This window comes from Conger conger, chromosome 13 (genome assembly GCF_963514075.1).
Source record: "Conger conger chromosome 13, fConCon1.1, whole genome shotgun sequence".
In the NCBI taxonomy this organism is placed as follows: domain Eukaryota; kingdom Metazoa; phylum Chordata; class Actinopteri; order Anguilliformes; family Congridae; genus Conger; species Conger conger.
In genome coordinates, this window is record NC_083772.1 from 2082608 (window position 1) to 2104826 (window position 22219).

The window sequence follows — 22219 nt, forward strand, 5'->3', positions numbered from 1 at the left end:
ACACCAGATCAAAGGAGCCTCTACGTAAATCCATGTCTCATTTAATCAGTTTGTACTTTTTCTGTTTTACCCTTCCCTCAGTTTTGTAAATTCTGATTCTAAATAAAAATACATTTGACCTTCCAAGAGGGAAGGGGTGGTGGAAGAAAACAAACAAGAAAGAAAAAAAGAAAGAAAGTGTGGCGTCGGAACCAAAACAAACAGCGTGTTGCAGAGATGTTGCAGCGGGGGCAGAGATTAATGACGCACAGATGGTGCATGGGACAGGAAGGGGGGGGGGGGGGGGGGTCACGTCAGCGAAAGGCTGATGGAACAGGAGATGGATTGTGGGCCACGGTCAAGGTCGGGTTCATCTGCATCTGCTCTAAAACACGGCAGACAGGATGGAGGAGAGAGGAAGGCCTCGGGGAAAATAAAGAGAAGAAGGGAAGAGATCGACGGCAGGATAATCGTCTCAGATGAAGGAGGTGTTCAGAGGGGTGTGGGGTTATTTTGGCTGGCTGGGGGGGGCTTATCTCTGCACCAGAGAAAACCAGGAGAGCTCTGACAGGGAGACGGATTAGGACTGTGATCAGCAGCGTCAGATAAACCTGAGGGGTGGGGGGGTGAAAAGGTGGGAGGTTGGGCCTGGTGAAGGCCCTCACACTCATCCAGGACTCATCATCCAAACAGACCTGCTCAGCTGGTCTGACACCGTTTACAAGCCAACCGGTCTAGTGGGGCGTGAGCCAGATAGGTTTTACTTTAATCCTTTATTTAACCAGGGAAGGCCCACTGAGAACATTGTGTTGTTGCCCTGGGAGAAATGCCAGATGTCAGCACATGGTCTAAACTCCCAGGTACAACAACCAACACAACCACAGCCCCTCAATATCTCCCATTTCCCTTTTTTAACCGGGGAAAACCCGGACCGTGTGGAAGCCAGGAGCTGCTGTTGAAACATCGCCTCACTCGGCCCAAACTCTAAGCGTTGTGAAACGCTTACTTATCGTTACGAAAAGAAACATACGTAAACCCATGATGCAGAGACATTTTAATCACAGACTGAAACGAAACATAACCTAGCTTTTGCCACGTTGTGCCCAAACCAAGAAGCTTCCGCAACAGCCTGAAAACTGAACTGCTTAAAATTCTCTGAAAATGCGGACAGCCAGGGGCTCAAGATCCTGCGGTATGGGGCTCAAGATCCTGCGGTATGGGGCTCAAGATCCTGCGGTATGGGGCTCAAGATCCTGCGGTATGGGGCTCAAGATCCTGCGGTATGGGGCTCAAGATCCTGCGGTATGGGGCTCAAGATCCTGCGGTATGGGACTCAAGATCCTGCGGTATGGGGCTCAAGATCCTGCGGTATGGGGCTCAAGATCCTGCGGTATGGGGCTCAAGATCCTGCGGTATGGGGCTCAAGATCCTGCGGTATGGGGCTCAAGATCCTGCGGTATGGGGCTCAAGATCCTGCGGTATGGGGCTCAAGATCCTGCGGTATGGGGCTCAAGATCCTGCGGTATGGGGCTCAAGATCCTGCGGTATGGGGCTCGCTGCTCTACTCAACATCATGTGGGACAATGACGCGGGGTGCAGCAGCATCCACATGCAGGTGCAGAAAGCTTCTCCTTCCTCTGTTTATCTGTGCAGGGCAGAGCCCAGCACCCCGGCCCTTATTAAGCTAATACTGCGTGAAACGGGTGCAGGACTCCCCACAGCGCCGCGGAGACGTGAAGTATTCATCAGCAGCAGCACTGCAGTGGAGTTTATTCACTGTCCTCCACAGAGGCCACACCTCGCCTCCAGCTGAGTCTGCTAACTCACTCAGCCCTCAAACAGCACAGCTCCTCTCAAACAGCACACCTCCTCAAACAGCACAGCTCCTCTCAAAAAGCACAGCTCCTCTCAAACAGCACACCTCCTCAAACAGCACAGCTCCTCTCAAACAGCACAGCTCCTCTTAAACAGCACAGCTCCTCAAACAGCACAGCTCCTCAAACAGCACAGCTCCTCAAACAGCACAGCTCCTCTCAAACAGCACACCTCCTCAAACAGCACAGCACACCTCCTCAAACAGCACAGCTCCTCTCAAACAGCACACCTCCTCAAACAGCACAGCTCCTCTCAAAAAGCACAGCTCCTCTCAAACAGCACACCTCCTCAAACAGCACACCTCCTCAAACAGCACACCTCCTCTCAAACAGCACAGCTCCTCTCAAACAGCACAGCTCCTCTCAAACAGCACACCTCCTCAAACAGCACAGCTCCTCTCAAACAGCACACCTCCTCTCAAACAGCACACCTCCTCAAACAGCACAGCTCCTCTCAAACAGCACAGCTCCTCAAACGGCACACCTCCTCAAACGGCACAGCTCCTCAAACAGCACACCTCCTCAAACAGCACACCTCCTCAAACAGCACAGCTCCTCTCAAACAGCACACCTCCTCAAACAGCACACCTCCTCAAACAGCACAGCTCCTCAAACAGCACACCTCCTCAAACAGCACAGCTCCTCTCAAACAGCACAGCTCCTCTCAAACAGCACAGCTCCTCTCAAACAGCACACCTCCTCTCAAACAGCACACCTCCTCTCAAACAGCACACCTCCTCAAACAGCACAGCTCCTCTCAAACAGCACAGCTCCTCTCAAACAGCACACCTCCTCAAACAGCACAGCTCCTCTCAAACAGCACAGCTCCTCAAACGGCACACCTCCTCAAACAGCACACCTCCTCAAACAGCACAGCACACCTCCTCAAACAGCACAGCTCCTCTCAAACAGCACACCTCCTCAAACAGCACAGCTCCTCTCAAAAAGCACAGCTCCTCTCAAACAGCACACCTCCTCAAACAGCACACCTCCTCAAACAGCACACCTCCTCTCAAACAGCACAGCTCCTCTCAAACAGCACAGCTCCTCTCAAACAGCACACCTCCTCAAACAGCACAGCTCCTCTCAAACAGCACACCTCCTCAAACAGCACAGCTCCTCTCAAACAGCACAGCTCCTCAAACGGCACACCTCCTCAAACGGCACACCTCCTCAAACAGCACACCTCCTCAAACAGCACAGCTCCTCTCAAACAGCACACCTCCTCAAACAGCACACCTCCTCAAACAGCACAGCTCCTCAAACAGCACACCTCCTCAAACAGCACAGCTCCTCTCAAACAGCACAGCTCCTCTCAAACAGCACAGCTCCTCTCAAACAGCACACCTCCTCTCAAACAGCACACCTCCTCTCAAACAGCACACCTCCTCAAACAGCACAGCTCCTCTCAAACAGCACAGCTCCTCTCAAACAGCACACCTCCTCAAACAGCACACCTCCTCAAACAGCACAGCTCCTCTCAAACAGCACAGCTCCTCTCAAACAGCACAGCTCCTCTCAAACAGCACACCTCCTCTCAAACAGCACACCTCCTCTCAAACAGCACACCTCCTCAAACAGCACAGCTCCTCTCAAACAGCACAGCTCCTCTCAAACAGCACAGCTCCTCTCAAACAGCACACCTCCTCAAACAGCACACCTCCTCAAACAGCACAGCTCCTCTCAAACAGCACACCTCCTCAAACAGCACAGCTCCTCTCAAACAGCACAGCTCCTCTCAAACAGCACACCTCCTCAAACAGCACAGCTCCTCTCAAACAGCACAGCTCCTCAAACGGCACACCTCCTCAAACAGCACACCTCCTCAAACAGCACAGCACACCTCCTCAAACAGCACAGCTCCTCTCAAACAGCACACCTCCTCAAACAGCACAGCTCCTCTCAAAAAGCACAGCTCCTCTCAAACAGCACACCTCCTCAAACAGCACACCTCCTCAAACAGCACACCTCCTCTCAAACAGCACAGCTCCTCTCAAACAGCACAGCTCCTCTCAAACAGCACACCTCCTCAAACAGCACAGCTCCTCTCAAACAGCACACCTCCTCAAACAGCACAGCTCCTCTCAAACAGCACAGCTCCTCAAACGGCACACCTCCTCAAACGGCACACCTCCTCAAACAGCACACCTCCTCAAACAGCACAGCTCCTCTCAAACAGCACACCTCCTCAAACAGCACACCTCCTCAAACAGCACAGCTCCTCAAACAGCACACCTCCTCAAACAGCACAGCTCCTCTCAAACAGCACAGCTCCTCTCAAACAGCACAGCTCCTCTCAAACAGCACACCTCCTCTCAAACAGCACACCTCCTCTCAAACAGCACACCTCCTCAAACAGCACAGCTCCTCTCAAACAGCACAGCTCCTCTCAAACAGCACACCTCCTCAAACAGCACACCTCCTCAAACAGCACAGCTCCTCTCAAACAGCACAGCTCCTCTCAAACAGCACAGCTCCTCTCAAACAGCACACCTCCTCTCAAACAGCACACCTCCTCTCAAACAGCACACCTCCTCAAACAGCACAGCTCCTCTCAAACAGCACAGCTCCTCTCAAACAGCACAGCTCCTCTCAAACAGCACACCTCCTCAAACAGCACACCTCCTCAAACAGCACAGCTCCTCTCAAACAGCACAGCTCCTCTCAAACAGCACAGCTCCTCTCAAACAGCACAGCTCCTCTCAAACAGCACACCTCCTCAAACAGCACACCTCCTCAAACAGCACACCTCCTCTCAAACAGCACACCTCCTCTCAAACAGCACAGCTCCTCTCAAACAGCACAGCTCCTCTCAAACAGCACACCTCCTCAAACAGCACAGCTCCTCTCAAACAGCACAGCTCCTCTCAAACAGCACACCTCCTCAAACAGCACACCTCCTCAAACAGCACACCTCCTCAAACAGCACACCTCCTCTCAAACAGCACACCTCCTCTCAAACAGCACACCTCCTCTCAAACAGCACAGCTCCTCTCAAACAGCACAGCTCCTCTCAAACAGCACACCTCCTCTCAAACAGCACAGCTCCTCTCAAACAGCACAGCTCCTCAAACAGCACACCTCCTCAAACAGCACACCTCCTCTCAAACAGCACAGCTCCTCTCAAACAGCACACCTCCTCAAACAGCACACCTCCTCAAACAGCACAGCTCCTCTCAAACAGCACAGCTCCTCTCAAACAGCACACCTCCTCTCAAACAGCACAGCTCCTCTCAAACAGCCCAGCTCCTCTCAAACAGCACAGCTCCTCTCAAACAGCACAGCTCCTCTCAAACAGCACAGCTCCTCTCAAACAGCACAGCTCCTCAAACAGCACAGCTCCTCTCAAACAGCACACCTCCTCAAACAGCACACCTCCTCAAACAGCACACATCCTCTCAAACAGCACAGCTCCTCTCAAACAGCACAGCTCCTCAAACAGCACAGCTCCTCAAACAGCACACCTCCTCTCAAACAGCACAGCTCCTCTCAAACAGCACAGCTCCTCTCAAACAGCACAGCTCCTCAAACAGCACAGCTCCTCTCAAACAGCACATGCTAGTGTGAACATTTGCAGCGTTGATCGCATGTCACACCCAATCCAAACATAAAGCCACTTGAGTGAGCAAACAGCCCAACGACAAAAAAACAACAGAACTCATTTGAGTCAATGACTTTGTCTTCTCTGACAACAAAGAGTGTCACTCTAGGCTGAAATAGCGCTTGCCCCATCTCAACGACATTTCGCTGATACATCCCGCCTCTGCTCCTATTGGCGGAAAACCAAGGACCTCCATGTTTATTGGACGTATTCCAATAAAATCAGTTTGTAACACAGGACGCATGGAGTCAGCCTGAAGGAGAGCAAGCCTGTCTGGCTCGCGTTCTTTCACTCTCCCCACTCTCCCTCCCTCCCTCCCTCCCTCCCTCGCTTTCAGTCTCCCTCCCCAACTCTCTCTCTCCTTGTGAGCGTAATTAAAGACACGAGACACCATCCCAGATCTCTCGCTTGGCTTCGCACAACTGAGGCCCACAGATAGGAGTGGCGTCAAAGCAAATAACACACTGACCCTAACCTGCCAAATAACACACTGACCCTAACCTGCCAAATAACACACTGACCCTAACCTGCCAAATAACACACTGACCCTAACCTGCCAAATAACACACTGACCCTAACCTGCCAAATAACACACTGACCCTAACCTGCCAAATAACACACTGACCCTAACCTGCCAAATAACACACTGACCCTAACCTGCCAAATAACACACTGACCCTAACCTGCCAAATAACACACTGACCCTAACCTGCCAAATAACACACTGACCCTAACCTGCCAAATAACACACTGATGCTAACCTGCCAAATAACACACTGACGCTAACCTGCCAAACAACACACTGACCCTAACCTGCCAAATAACACACTGACCCTAACCTGCCAAATAACACACTGACCCTAACCTGCCAAATAACACACTGACCCTAACCTGCCAAATAACACACTGACCCTAACCTGCCAAATAACACACTGACCCTAACCTGCCAAATAACACACTGACCCTAACCTGCCAAATAACACACTGACCCAAACCTGCCAAATAACACTGACCCTAACCTGCCAAATAACACTGACCCTAACCTGCCAAATAACACACTGACCCTAACCTGCCAAATAACACACTGACCCTAACCTGCCAAATAACACACCTGCCAGTGCATCCTGGTCCCACCTCAATCACATCCTCTTCACTGGAACTCCATTACAGATGACTGCATTCTTCCTCTTCCTGGAAAAAGGCAATAATTCCAGATCCGGCAGACGGGGCATAATTGAGTCACCCCCACAAAACAAACGGTTGTCATTTGTGGCCATGTGTAAAAAAAAACGAGCAGCTCAATATGGAACAGGAATCCTCGCGCGAAACACAAGCCTCATTTTCCTCTCCTTCGTCAACGTCAACGATTTCTGAACTTTTAAACGGAGGCTCAAATCAGAGCACAGACATCACGACACAAGATCAACTTCCTCCCTCATAAAAACGGCATGTTCATGCAGACAGGCGGCTCTTTTCTGTCTGTCAGACCAGGGCCAAATTAAGACCTACCCTGCACCTCCATACGAAAGGGATGGAATTCTTAATGCACGAGACAGGTGCCCCTATATTGGGACTATGGGTCTCCACGCAGATGCTAACGGTCCACAGCGATATTAGCGGTCTCCACGCAGATGCTAACGGTCCACAGCGATATTAGCGGTCTCCACGCAGATGCTAACGGTCCACAGCGATATTAGCGGTCTCCACGCAGATGCTAACGGTCCACAGCGACATTAGCGGTCTCTAGCAGGCTGTTGCCGTGCACGTTCGTGACGCGGTACTTTCATCCCTGCGATCTGATTGGACGGGGAGGCCGGGCGCGTTTGCTGACGTGAGGCAGTTACGGGCCTCGCTAACACACGCCACGGTTCTGAAACGAAAAACCTGGACGTGTTTACAGTTCCGCTTTTTAGGCAGTTTTGCTGCAGGCTTTTGCAAGGCCTGGCCATTGCACACACAATGGAGGCTTTCAGCAGCCCTGTTGTTTCACTCCGCCACGTCCAGGGCTGGCTCGGGCTCCAGGGGAGGCCCCGTGTCTGTGAACAGCACACTTTTCCGCTGCAGATTTGCGCTGAGCCACGTTTTTATTTATAGAGTGTAAAATAACGCGAATGAGCCGCACGCCCGTTTATATGCCAAGAAAGAATGCGCCCTATTCACAATCTAAAAGAAAATTATAATAATAAATCGCAAAAATACTAATGAAAAACTGCCAGAAGTGTTCCACCATAATACCTGAAAGTCCTCCAAACTCTCCCTATCAGAGAGAAAGCAGACCTGTCCATCCCAGGTATATTTTAGCCCTATGAGCTGGGCTAAAAGTTGATTAGACTAAGCAGGGGACATCCCCCCGATGCAATGCATGCATAAGCCCTGGACCCGCCTGCCCACACCGTGCCCTGCCCACACCGTGCCCTGCCCACACCGTGCCCTGCCCTCGAGCCCCCACGCTACCCCACCCTTCATCCAAACACACACCCCTCTCCACACACCCCTCTCCAGCCACCGGCTGCGTCTGGATTTCATCTACAGCACACCTGCACGTTTCCGGGTGTCTAATAATAACCACCTCAGCCTAAACTCAGAGTGCAGCCAAAGTCTAACGGCTGACAGCGAGGCCCAAATATCAACACCGACGGAGCCGCGCTGAGAAGCAGCAGCTCGACACACACACACACACATTCCACACAGAGAAACCCAGCTTTGTGGGGACCGCCGACACACACAGAGAAACCCAGCTTTGTGGGGACCGCCGACACACACACATTCCACAATGAGAAACCCAGCTTTGTGGGGACCGCACGCACGCACACACGCACACACACACACACACACACTGAGAAACCCAGCTTTGCGGGGACCACTGGAAATGGCTCAGGGATGACACACACCCAGCTACACCGCAATATCCAATGTGTGGAGTTTAAAAGCACTCATGTGTAAGGCCAGTGTAAGTTCTGTTGTTATACAGAGAGCCACTGAGGTTCCCGGCCCACACAGAGCTCTTGGTGCTACATACAGGCTGATGGGGTCGTGACTGGGAGCCTCGGAGCGAGCCGACCTGGAAGTGACTCACCCTTTTAAAGACAATCGGACCACAACCATCACCAACCAGCGCCATCAGATCTGGATCCGCAAGCACTGCAGAACGCAACCTGCCCTTCGAGGATACGGTGTGCGTCTCAACAGCTAAGCCGCGAAGAGAGTCTCCAACATAACACCGTAACAGATCATGGCCACGTCTTCTAGAAATCACTATTTTACTAAACCAGCTTTATCGCAGGGAGATGTGGCTCCCAGTGAGACTGCAGGCTGGGGAGGGCATCGGGGGCCCGGTCATCCTTCGGTGACCCTGAGCGCGGTTCTGCACACCGCGGGGGGCCCTTACACAGCCGGGCGGGCCTCTCCGCTGCACCCAGCCCATATGGCTCCCTCACACCCCAAGGGCACCGCTCTGCCTCCACTCTGGCACCAGGCCGCTTCTGAATCACTCAGTTTCCACATTTTACTGCCCGTTCCCAGGAAACTGAACACTCCGAAGAAAAACAGTAGCTGGAAAATTGGAAAACACTGCGCTGATCTCATCATTGTCTCTCATTAAACTTTTGAGAGACAGATTTCAAAAAATGCTGAAAAGAGTGCAGACACACAAACATTATAATTACTGATTTTTTTAATGGTTGAATTCTGGACTTCATCTTGGTAAGACACTGGAATTAAGATACATTTTATTTCTACTTGTTTCATCAGCGGAAGCCATGCATCAGCGACTTTCCTCTCCTAAAACAACAGTGAGGAAAAGGACCTTCTCTGTCAGTCAGAATCTGTGCTATCCACCCAAAGAACATGTTCTACGCCTGAGCCCAGACTACATCCCCTCAGAGAGGAGAGGAGAAGTGACTTATGGAAGCCTTTCTCCCTGCGATAAACTGTGCCTTACTCAAGAGCTGTGGAACAGTGTGTGTGTGTGTGTGTGTGTGTGTGTGTGTGTGAGCATGCATGTGTGTGTGTGTGTGTGTGTGTGTGTGTATGTGTGACTAAAAATGTTTCAATAATGACCAGTAAAAAAAAAAAAAGACAAATTACTGTTAGGAAAAAACTGTGGGGGGTTTGTCACCACTGATATGCACTGGTGCCTGTGTACATGAAGAACAGGTCCAGCACAGCCCATTTCCTCAAACCCCGGCCCCAAGACGGACTGGATCAGGGCAGGGAAGACTGACGCAGGGTCTGCTCCCTGCTCTAATGACTCTTCCAGCTGCTGAAGACCTGTATTCACTGAAGGAAGCGGTTTCCACACAGCTCAGTAAAAGGGGGATGTGTCACAGGGATGTGTCACAGAGCACACTGCACTCAGTGAAAGCGAGGATGTGTCACAGGGATGTGTCACAGAGCACACTGCACTCAGTGAAAGGGGGATGTGTCACAGAGAACACTGCACTCAGTGAAAGGGGGATGTGTCACAGGGATGTGTCACAGAGCACACTGCACTCAGTGAAAGCGAGGATGTGTCACAGAGCACACTGCACTCAGTGAAAGGGGGATGTGTCACAGGGATGTGTCACAGAGCACACTGCACTCAGTGAAAGCGGGGATGTGTCACAGAGCACACTGCACTCAGTGAAAGCGGGGATGTGTCACAGAGCACACTGCACTCAGTGAAAGCGGGGATGTGTCACAGAGCACACTGCACTCAGTGAAAGGGGGATGTGTCACAGGGATGTGTCACAGAGCACACTGCACTCAGTGAAAGGGGGATGTGTCACAGGGATGTGTCACAGAGCACACTGCACTCAGTGAAAGGGGGATGTGTCACAGGGATGTGTCACAGAGCACACTGCACTCAGGCCAGCAGTGACTCAGCCCTTCCATCCAGCCTCCCCCCCTCACCGCTGGGCCCACTCCCTAAAACACCCCCTTATGACACCACAGAGAGACTGGCTAAATTAATGCTCATTACATTAATGGGGATTTGTCTACAAGGCAGTGATTTTCCCAACTACCACCTGGACTTCTTCCAATGGACAGAGGCCGGTGTTTGGGAATGTAACTATGGAGAGGAAGGAGCGTGTTGTAATACAGATGGGTTCATCAGGGACCAGTCTCTCCAGCTTGTGTGGGTTTCGAGGTACCCAGCATGCTTTGCACACTGATCTATGAGTGGCAGGCGCCAGTCAGCAGACCTGCAGCAGTTGGGGTTCATAATTCATAATTCATACCTCAGAGGACTCTTCTCACGTTGCTGTTCTGCGTGCGTGCGTGCGTGCCTGCCTGCCTGTTTGCACAGTTTGCACGGTTTGTTACAAAGCAATGGACACACACCTTTATTTTCAGAACAAGAGATATAAAAGTACTCGGTTGATTGCTTTGGATCATCACGCACCGTTCACTCCGAAGAGAGTCAGACAGGTGAGGAACACCTCGCTAATCCGTCCACACCTTCCTCAAACAGCTGCCGGCCTGAATATCTGACCAAGAGAGCCCCTGCATTCTCCTCAAACTGTCCTGAACTGCTGCAGGTGAAGCTCCAGTGGGGTCTGAGCCCTGACTCCCTACACCGGGGACGGCAGTCAGTGGTGGAGTGGACATCTGCAGGCCTGGGCTACATACGCATGGTGTGTCTACAGTCCCACGCCACTGACTGCAGCCACTGCTGAGCCTGGGACAGACTCCGAGCAGCTCCGCTCTGCCCTTCATCGTCTACTCGTGTACGCCAACTGAACTGAACAATAACCAGTGTGAAAGGGTTCAGTGTCAAAATACATTACATTAAATTACATTACATTCCAGGCATTTGGCGGACGCTCATATCCAGAGCGACGTACAGTTGATTAGACGAAGCAGGAGACAGTCCTCCCCTGGAGCAAGGCAGGGTTAAGGGCCTTGCTCAAGGGCCCAACGGCTATGCGGATCTTATTGTGGCTACACAGGGATTAGAACCACCGACCTTGCGGGTCCCAGTCATTTACCTTAACCACTACGCTACAGGCCGCCCTAAAAAACACTCGGCCTCTGTCTCACAGCTGGGGGGGTGAGTCTGGCACAGCGCCAGGTTCTCCCACGGTCTGCAGTTAGATTATCTCCATCCTGCTGGGATAAAACAGACAAGCATACAGCTATCAGAGAAAGCCAGGCTCTCTGTGTGCACGGCTCTCTGTGTGCACGGCTCTCTGTGTGCACGGCGCTCTGTGCACGGCTCTGTGTGTGCACGGCTCTGTGTGCACGGCTCTGTGTGCACGGCGCTCTGTGTGCACGGCGCTCTGTGTGCACGGCGCTCTGTGTGCACGGCGCTCTGTGTGCACGGCGCTCTGTGTGCACGGCGCTCTGTGTGCACGGCGCTCTGTGCACGGCTCTGTGTGCACGGCGCTCTGTGCACGGCTCTGTGTGCACGGCGCTCTGTGTGCACGGCGCTCTGTGTGCACGGCGCTCTGTGTGCACGGCGCTCTGTGTGCACGGCGCTCTGTGTGCACGGCGCTCTGTGTGCACGGCGCTCTGTGTGCACGGCGCTCTGTGTGCACGGCGCTCTGTGTGCACGGCTCTGTGTGTGCACGGCTCTGTGTGCACGGCGCTCTGTGCACGGCTCTGTGTGCACGGCGCTCTGTGTGCACGGCGTATTGGTTCAGTGTTCCTATTAAAAGCACAGAAAACTCCTGCCGTCTGCAGCAGTGTTCGGGAGCAGCACAGACAGCATTATACTTTAAAAACGAGACGCTACTCATCAGTTTTATAAGCAATTAGGCCGTTTATTAGCTCCTTCTCTGTGGGCTTTGATCTGTGTCATCATGGAAGTCCTCCCCCACGACATCTGCAGTGAATTACAGGGGTGCTGTTAAGGGACCAGAACTAGGCGTGTTATGATTTAATGTCATTATTGAGAAGCCCGCGCAGACGTCTTTACATTTGACGTGTCTAATAGACCAGGCTACAGTGATCGGGAGCAGAACACGTCACCTTTCAAAGGCTGTCTTTTCTACCATTCTTCTCAAGTTTAAGCCTCTGGGATTTAGGCACAGGGTTCTGCCAATGTTCCATAATTCAAATTAAATCCACTAATAGTTTACTGGGGGCCACTATATCTATAAGACCAACGAGACCAGGCCACTCTGTCTTTCAAAACAGGCCCACTATCAGTGGTGTCCCTGGCTTGGCAGGTCCAAATGGCAGACATCCTGGAGGTTGCAGGAGAAAACAGATTACTCTAGCTTACTCCTAATTCCAGAGATCTCCAACTTCCTGTATTTTCTCCAGAACCTCTCTTTTTTCACTCTAACCTTTTTCCCCAGCCGAGTAGTGCATGCAGACACTGATACGGGGACTGCTTCTCACTGAATCTTGAATTACTGGTTTGAAGACATTTCTAAAGTTACTCTGGGAAAAAGACTGTCCGTTTCTGGCAGCGATCACTGAAAAACAGGCAGACATTTCCCCAGAGTAACTTTCCTGTTTAAAGCAGCGTGACTTATGCACAGCCAAAACACAGCTGCGCCACGGGGCTCACAGCCAAGACACAGCTGCGCCACAGGGCCCCCACACAGCCAAGACACAGCTGCGCCACTGGGCTCACACAGCCGAAACACAGCTGCACCACGGGGCTCACACAGCCAAAACATAGCTGCGCCACAGGGCTCACACAGCCAAGACACAGCTGCGCCACTGGGCTCACACAGCCGAAACACAGCTGCACCACGGGGCTCACACAGCCAAAACATAGCTGCGCCACAGGGCTCACACAGCCAAAACACAGCTGCGCCACGGGCTCACACAGCCAAGACACAGCTGCGCCACGGGGCTCACACTGCCGAAAAACAGCTGCGCCACTGGGCTCACACGCAGCATTCTACACTCCTCTCCAAAGAGGATCGCAGGAGTCCAGTTTGGCCATGTGGTTAAAATCTGACATTGGTTTAAGAATATGAACACAAGCCCTCATCTGACAGAACTCAACACCAGCTGTGAGGTTTGACTTTGTGAGAAGCAGCTCCTGGTTCTGATCCGGCCTCGCGCCGCACTCCCCCAGACGGGAGACAGGCCCAGACATACAGCCGCGCAGGCAGCCAATGACACGGTCAGCTTAACAGGGCTCTAACTATGATGTCATCAGCTAATCCCAGCCAATGACACGGTCAGCTCAATAGAGCTCTGACTATGATGTCATTTTGGCTAACATTGTCAAAATCTCATGCCAGAGAGGGGAGCCCAGCATGTGAAAACAGTCCTGTACTTCCCAGGCCAGTAATGCGTGTGTGCGTGCGTGCGTGTGTGTGCGTGTGCATGCATGTGCGTGCGCGTGTGTGTGCGTGTGTGCGTGCGTGCATGTGAGTGTGTGTGCGCGTGTGTGCGAGGCAGTCAGTGTATGCAAGTCTCACATACCGTAAAACATAATCAATGCCACAGTCATCAGGTGCTTACAGTGGTTCAGTTTTAATACAGACTGAAGAACATGCCTTCCCTTCTCATTTTACCAGTTTTTCACACCATAAAGGAAAAGGGTCCAGTAAATGACTATAAGCATACGCACACACGAGCATAAACACGAGTGGAACTAAAGCAACACGACCTCAATGGAAGACACTGATTGGAAAATTATCCTATAGAATCTCTCCCCACCTTCAAGCGCAAGCTGAAGACACACCTCTTCAAGCAGCACCTTTCCCCATCCCTCCCTACCTCCCTGTGAACCTTAATTGTGGTCTCTGTGACTTGCTTTGTGTATCGGTATTTTTAGTTGGCTAGGTAAGCAGTGTTTGGGTAGTTAACTTTGGTCACTTTTGCTCTGTTTGTTTGTTTGTTCAAAAAAACTTGTTGTACAGGTAGCAGTTGAAATTGTACTTCCCTCTAGGGTCTTTCAGCGAACTTATCCCTGGTTATGGGTATGCACTTTGTTGTACGTCACTCTGGATAAGAGCGTCTGCCAAATGCCAATAATGTAATGTAATGTAATATCCTACGAAGAGGAGGATTTGCCAAGGACTACCAGGGATCATAAGTTAAAAAGCCTAAATATTAAAAAGGGCATATTATATTACAAATATTTTCACAAATCTATATGAAGTCATTGCATATCAAGCCTGACAAGGGACCCTATATAACTGAGAAGAGATAAGATAAGAAGCAGGCAATAAGAGGCCCAGATGACCACTACATTCATTCAGTTACATTCTGAGGACGACAGAATCCTCACTTTATTCACAGCATAACGGAGCAATGCATTCATCCCCTCTCTGGCACAAGTAGCTGTGTCATCATATCAGCCATAATCTCATTTTATTTGTTTATTTTAAGCAATTATGGGCCAATACCAATACAAACCCTGATATTATCATGCATCTCTAATATCAATGGGAATTCACATCATTCTGCTCTAAACATTGGCCACCAAAAACGCTCCTGTGACCCTGCACATCCCAGAAGAGTGCTGTTCGAGTTATCCCAGGAGAGGCATAATTAATGGTTATCTTCACTCTTTCTGCCCCAAATACTCGACTTGGAAAAAGCATTAATTACCAGCCTAACAACAGGAAGCATTTGGAATGGAAAAATCTATAAATTATTTAAATTAACACCATCTGTCAACAATTACTGAACCCCGAGACTGGGAGAGATTACGCAAAGCATTCTGATCACAGAGGCTAATTAGCATCAGACACACTCATACACACACTCATACACACACACACACACACTCATACTCGCACACTCACACAACATACCGCCTGAAACAAGGATGCAATTTACACCTTACAGAGTAAAACTTGTGCAGCAAAATGATTCATTAGATTTCAAAATAGAATGGCTTTCAGAGCCATTCAAAGCCACGGATAAAGTGTAAAGTGTAGATAAATATGAACTGAACCTTTCATTTACAGCTTCACCAAACAACCCCAGATCCACAACCCAGCATCTAACAGTCTACTTGTGTGAGTGTGTGTGAGTGTGTGTGAGAGTGTGTGAGAGTGTGTGTGTGTTTGTGTGTGTGTGTGCATGCGTGTTGTGAGTCTCTGTGCATGTGGTCAGAGGTCTAAGATTAATCAGGCTGGCTAAATGGAGAGCAAAGCAACAGGCAAAATACTGCTCAGTCTCCATTATTGGCAGTGTAAAAAACAACAGCACAGTGGTTATAAATAACATAACAGTGGAGTTGGTGATACAGCGCTGTGGCCGGTGCCAGGACCTGTCCTTCATCCTGTGTTCTGTCCAAAGACGAAAAGGTGACGTGTAATAAAACAGCCCCACATGTGTCCTTCTCCAGTCAGGGGGGGTTAAACATATCTGTTTTTAATGGTGAAACAAAAATTGAGTTTTAAATCCGCTTAAGCATTCAGCAAGACGGAAAAACCGCAGACAATCACATGACAATCCCATGAAAGACGATCCATAGACAGGAACTCTCTGAAAACCACTCTGTGCACGCAACGTTAATAAGCTGTCATCGGTAACAGACAGCAGTTCTTCAGAACACACACAAGGATACGGACACACCCACGGACACAGGTGCACACACACACTCTCGCTCTCTCGCTCTCGCTCTCTCTCTCTCTCTCTCTCTCTCACACACACACACACACACACACACACACACACACACACACACACACACACACACACACACACACAGACATGCACACACACAGCAGAGCTGGAAGAGTGGAAGATTCTCTGCCCGTCTGAAGAGATACAGACAGAGTGACTGAGGAACGCAGGAGCCAGGGCAGGTAAAGGGTGGCACGAAAGAGACGAAACCTGCGCTCTCAACCCCAAACACACTCAATCTGACACGCAAGCACCATCAAACCATCACCCCAGGATCAGCACTATCCACACTCACACACCCGAAACGCCACGCTCAGCTAAGGCTAATAACAGAGGGAGCTGTGCGTTTCACAGAGAAAACACAGAGATCACAGTGGCGTGTGAATACCACAGCCTACCTGAAGCTCAGGTCTGCTTAAGTTCCAGTAATGCTATCTGAATTATGTCAGTATTAGGAATCAGCCAGTGGACTGCGTTTATACAAAGTAGTGGGGAAACGCACTACAAAAGGGCCTTTTGTCCCATGTGCTCTCAATATCCATCAAAACAAGAACCAGACATGGAAGAAATCTCTTAAAATCAGACCACTGAATCACCATAATTCTTAATGCTCCTTAATGCCAGATTACAGCAGTCAAAGCATCGCCAAATTATAATAATCAAGTCTGACTGGAAACATCTGGGAATGTAAATTGGACTAAATACTGTGAAATGCCTCAAACTGCCTACCAGCCTTATTTATACTTCAAGAATAGTTTCTAGTCATGCTTAATTATTATACTCGAGTAAGTTTTAACTTCAAGTTCTGGAATATGACCGTTATGACGCCGATTCTCTGGTCTGAAAGCATGAGATTTGTGTGACCACAAATGAGCTACATGTATGGCTTGCCATTTAGACTGAACACAGACATTACTGGCGATGGCTAGAACTTGGAATCTGGTGATGCTGTCGCACTTTCCTGACAGTTCAACTGGATTAACGTTTTACAATAAGTTCACTTTCGTGGAATGCTAGGTAAATGTTTAAATTGAGCTCTCGCGTTTCTAATGAATGCAAACTATTCACTGCAGCCAAGTTGCAGATATTTCACAAAGCGAGTAGCCAATGTGTGGAATAGCTTGCCAATGCATGTAGTGGAGGCAGAAACACTGGGGGTTTTCAAGATCAGGCTTGATACGGTGTTAGATTGTATTTAGCTTTTAGGCAAATTAGGCAGTAGGTACACTCAGGGGTAGGAAAAGGCGAGCATTGCTGGGCTGAAAGGCCTGATCTCGCCATTACCTTATGTTACGTTAGTGCAAGTTCCTTTACCGTGCTTAGCAATCGAGAAGCGGAGTTGAGCAGTAACCTACGCTTTTATAACAAGGCCGGTTTAACTGGAAAAGTTAGCTGAAGTTATTTGGCTACCAAGCAAGTCAATTCAAGAGCTTATCAAGCCGTTACTACTTCACATTGCAGCTAAACGTCCAGCCTAATTTTACAACGCGAAAGCTAAAGGCACCTGTCAAAGTTAGCAAGCAGTCCGCTAACGTAAACAATACCGCTAGCTATCGTGTACACGTCAGCTGTGGACGAGTTTCCCCTTTCGCCAGAGGCGGACTGTACCCAACGTATTTAGGCGAACTAAAGTGCGTCAACGTTACTCCGACAGCACAAATAGTGCTCGTCGAATATCATATTGAAAACGGCTAGCTTGATATCCTTAATACTAGCTAACTATAGCTGGCCCAGTTTTACCTAACATTAACTGGCTGAACATTAAGATGTGTCCAAACTACGGTTAAGTTACAAATCTAGCCACGTCGCCAGTCTGACATCGGCTGACTGGCTAGATAAGTAAACAAAACAAAACCTGATAACATGATTATCGGTGGCCAGCTACCAAATCTAACCTAAAATGTTATTAATCAACTTAGCCTAATTTAAAACTAGCTTCTAGAGAACTTATCGTAAGTTGACAAAACGCTGAATAATGAAAGATAAATGATCTTATCCATGGCATTATAGCTAGCTAAGTTATCTGTCCAGTTAGCTCTCGCCAACTTGTCAACGTCTCGAAAACGATCCATTCCGCAAGCGTACACGTAGCATTATATCACGAAACACGTTACAAAAACAAATGGGCACAATCACTAAAATATGAAAAATGCACACTCGTGTTTCCACTGTAAAATACAACCGATACTGCTACTTGAAAGTAGCCTTGTTAACTTGTTGTTTAAGTTAGCCAGCAAAGCTAAGCTACTGACACTGCTGCTCCGGGCGGTCACACAGCGCCACCAATGAAAGAGAATACCAACGGGGGCACTTAATTTTCTTACACGAAATAATTCAACCGAAACACACAAATCCCCTCAAAGACATCCACCACAGGGCGCAAAGTTAGCAGCAAGACGGCGAAGTAACTCTGGTGGGTGTTCGGGTCATCGTTAGCCTCATGGCGACCCGGGTTGCCGCTTCCCCGTTGGGGCGCCATGACGGCAGATCGATGGCAATTGAACAAAGAGGATCAATTTCCGATCAGTAAGAAAGGCACTTTAATCAATGGGAGAAGGTGAGCTCCGAAAGCGGCCCCCAAACATCGACCAAGAGGGGTTCAAGAGCGAAGCAACTAACTCCACAAACAGTTTTCATCGCAACGTTTTTCAAGAGAGCAAAGCAAACTTAAGTGGGGAAAATGCTGACCTGCAGTTGCTGTAAATCAAAGCGCTTCCAATATTGAAACATCGATCCCGCATTGGCCGCCATCTTGAGACATATTCAGACGGAATGAGAGGCTGATACGGAGAGGGGCTGGAGTTCACGGGGAAGGAGCGGGGAAGTGCACAAAATACGGACCGGATTTGTCGAACAGGGCCATAGCTTATTGAACAGTGGCGCGGAATGGAGTTATTGAACGGAAACCTGCGATATTGAACAGCGCTATGGAATAGAGGTATTGAGCGGGAGCTGGCAATTTCTTTAACTGGTAAAACGCGGACTGGAGTTTATCTACTGACGCACGATGAAGGAAGAGCTGATTGAGGTCGATAATGACGCTATGCACACACGCAAAATACATTTAAATGGCATTTATTTCTATTTATGTATTCAGTATCAGCTTACATGAAAATATCAATATGTTGCAACAATTTTACAAACTATTCAGAAATAAATTATGGTTCCTTTACTATTATTTACTTACCAACTTTGTGATTTCTATTTTATTTATTTGTGTTGCTCCAAACCTCCACGCAATTTATCTCCAAGGGGAAATAGTTTGCAAATCACACATTGTCTTCTCCACCTTTGCAACGTGTGTTGCTGAAAATTGGATTGTAAGAGTGATGCTCCTCTACACGTTACCTCTTCAATAATTTGATATGTGTGTCGTCTTGCCCGGTTAATGTGGTGATAAACTAATTTCGCTGTTTCGAAATAGACCCTGTAACCCCCTGAAACCTCTGAACAAACCTTCACATTTGCAATCCCAAGTGATGTTGATGACACTGTAGATCCGAGTGGCAGTCAAAACTGAAAAATATACATCACCGAGTACACATGCGCACATTTGTTCCAACAGTCTAGTAAGTGACAGATTAATAGAGCTATTGCCTGCGCGTTTTCAAGATATGTCATGGTGCTGTTCATTACACCTACAGTACGTTTTAAATGTGTAAGTAATAAGTGTGCATTTTAAGATGAACGGGGCATAAAATCAGCCACTCCTATGACATTGTGACATATCAGATAGACCCCTATAATCTTCAGCTTGAGTTGGTCAGCGCTCGTGTGAATGGAGAATGCCCCTGGAGCACAGCGAGCCAGGCATCCGTACAGAGGCCGGATTAGAGCCTCATCAGCCCAAGGCCCCTCACTCCCGTCCCAGGGGATCATTATCTCAGGTGGGGCGAGCAGCTTCCCCGTCCGGCCTGAAAGACCGGTTCCACCGCCCTTTACCTCCCAGACGCAGCGCGCTTCTGATTCATCAATAACCACGCCGACTCCACTTCGCATTCGTCTGCCGTGGGAAACGGGAACGTTCTCAGCCTATTGTCTGTTTGAGGACTCCACACACACACACACACACACACACACACACACACACTCACCTTTCACACACATTCTCAAACAGCAAGCAAATGTACACAGGCCCACACACTCCGCCCTAACACGTAATCCTGTTAGAGTGGTAAACGTAGCTCTGTATGTAAGTCCCCCTATGCCACTCTTTCCCTTCTGCTGTTATTTCTTTCAGAAGCCTGAGCAGGCTATAAATATTCCTTAACGTCTCTACATTGGCAGTGGCCGGGGAGCAAATGGTAACGTTGACATCTAGACATGAAAGATACTCGCCAACAAAGAAGAGCCAAGGTCAAAAGCAGGCTGTGGCGGTGGCAGACCGTACTCTGAACCACGGGGTCAGCCAATTCACACAACCCTTTGACCCCAGAGGTCAAGTTTGAGGGCAAAGGTCACGACCATCCCAGATCTTTCACTCCCCTACCAGACGGCGCCGAGACACTCGATCCCCAGGGAGAAGTAAAAAAGTGGTACAAGAAAGAAGTCATCAGCCAAGGAAGAGATACTGTTCACCACCCAGAAGAGTATGAAATGTTGCTGGTGGTTGTGTCAAAGCAGTTACATAACCCAAAGACCAAAGAGGCTTGCATTCTTAATTAGGCTTTCAGAAGAAGACGGATTCCCATATATTTGGGAAGGGGATGTTAAACAAAATATAGATCAGGCAGAACAAAAAGGGAGAGAGGGCACCTGTGGCAACGGTTTCGTGGTGAATGGTGTGAGAGCTGGGATTTATACTTCAGTTGATGCCTCCATCTGCAATCCCCCCCGCCCCCAAAACATAGGCCTTGTTGTGCCTCTTCTCTTTGAGTAGGCCCGAGAGAGACCAGGGCCCCCGATGGGACCAGGCCCCGCTCACAGTGCTTACCCTCCCCCATCCCTCTCCCCTCACACTGGGGCTGAGGGACCGCAGTGTGGCTCCAGAGGCAGTTTGTTTTCCTAAACCTCCAGAACCTCTGCCTCTGCCTCTGCCTCTGCCCCTCCAGAGAGCCTGCCCCTCAGAACCCAGCTCCTCCACGTCTTTCTTAATCAAATACCGCTTCTCCGGAGTACAGGCCCAGTTTAAGGAAAATAAAGATATGTTGCTTGGGATTACATTTTAATTAATGATACACTGGGGTTTTGGAGGATATTAGATATTAAAATAATGGGGGATAACAGATGGGGTATGGTGTGTGTGTGTGGTGTATGTGTGTGTGGTGTGTGTGTGTGTGTGTGTGTGTGTGTGTGTGCGTGGCACAGAAAAAAGCACTAATACAAAATTAGTTGAGAACATCTTGGAGAGGAACTGAAACATATTTATTTTACTTGTTTAGTCGTATATTTAATATTACCATCCGTGCCGCCTCACAGCAAGGAGGTCCTGGGTTTGAATCCCGGTCGGCCGGGGCCTCTCTGTGCGGAGTTTGCATGTTCTCCCTGTGTCTGCGTGGGTTTCCTCCAGGTACTCCGGTTTCCTCCCACAGCCCAAAGACATGCAGGTTAGGCTGAATGGAGAGTCTAAATTGCCCGTAGGTATGAGTGTGTGAGTGAATGGTGTGTGTGCCCTGCGATGGACTGGCGACCTTTCCAGGGCGTATTCCTGCCTTTCGCACAATGTATGCTGGGATAGGCTCCAGCCCCCCTGCGACCCTGTTCAGGATAAGCAGGTTAAGATAATGGATGGATGGATGGCTATATAAGAGGTGTCCATAATCAGAAGCAGTACCCAAGACAGCCCATTTCAGTGAGTGTGGAGAGTCCTCTAGTGGACACAGACAGTATTGCACCTGATTCCATCCCGTCCTCCTGCCAGTAGTGCTGTGTATCTGGTACCGATCTCTCATGTCAAACATTCAGTGTTCAGCGCATTTATTTTTCCAAGTTATGAGTGAATGAGTATCAGTGACTCAATGAGTGATGGAATTAATGGAATCAACTGAACAGATTGTGGAAGTGGAAATATCTTTGGTATTTGTTTTGCACAAATGGGCGGCATGGCTCAGGCAGTAAGAGCAGTCGTCTGGCAGGCGGTGGGTTGCCGGTTCGATCCCCCGCCTGGGCTGTGTCGAAGTGTCCCTGAGCAAGGCACCTAACCCCCAAATGCTTCTGACGAGCTGGTCGGCGCCTTGCATGGCAGCCAATTGCCGTCGGCGTGTGAGTGTGTGTATGAATGGGTGAATGAGAAACA

The 22219-nt window shown here is 49.5% G+C and overlaps 1 protein-coding gene across 2 annotated transcripts in view; it reads right to left on the bottom strand.

Annotated features, from left to right (window-relative positions):
* Positions 1-18786, bottom strand: part of cux1b (cut-like homeobox 1b) — a 72812-nt gene extending 54026 nt beyond the window's left edge. For both annotated transcript variants that reach the window (XR_009704587.1, XM_061216259.1), the window contains exon 1: positions 18673-18786. Coding sequence is in view for 1 of the 2 variants with exons in the window: in XM_061216259.1 (XP_061072243.1) it covers positions 18673-18735 (63 nt within the window). In the remaining variant the exon portion in view is untranslated. The remainder of the gene's footprint in view (positions 1-18672) is intronic.
* Between the last annotated feature and the right edge of the window lie 3433 nt (positions 18787-22219).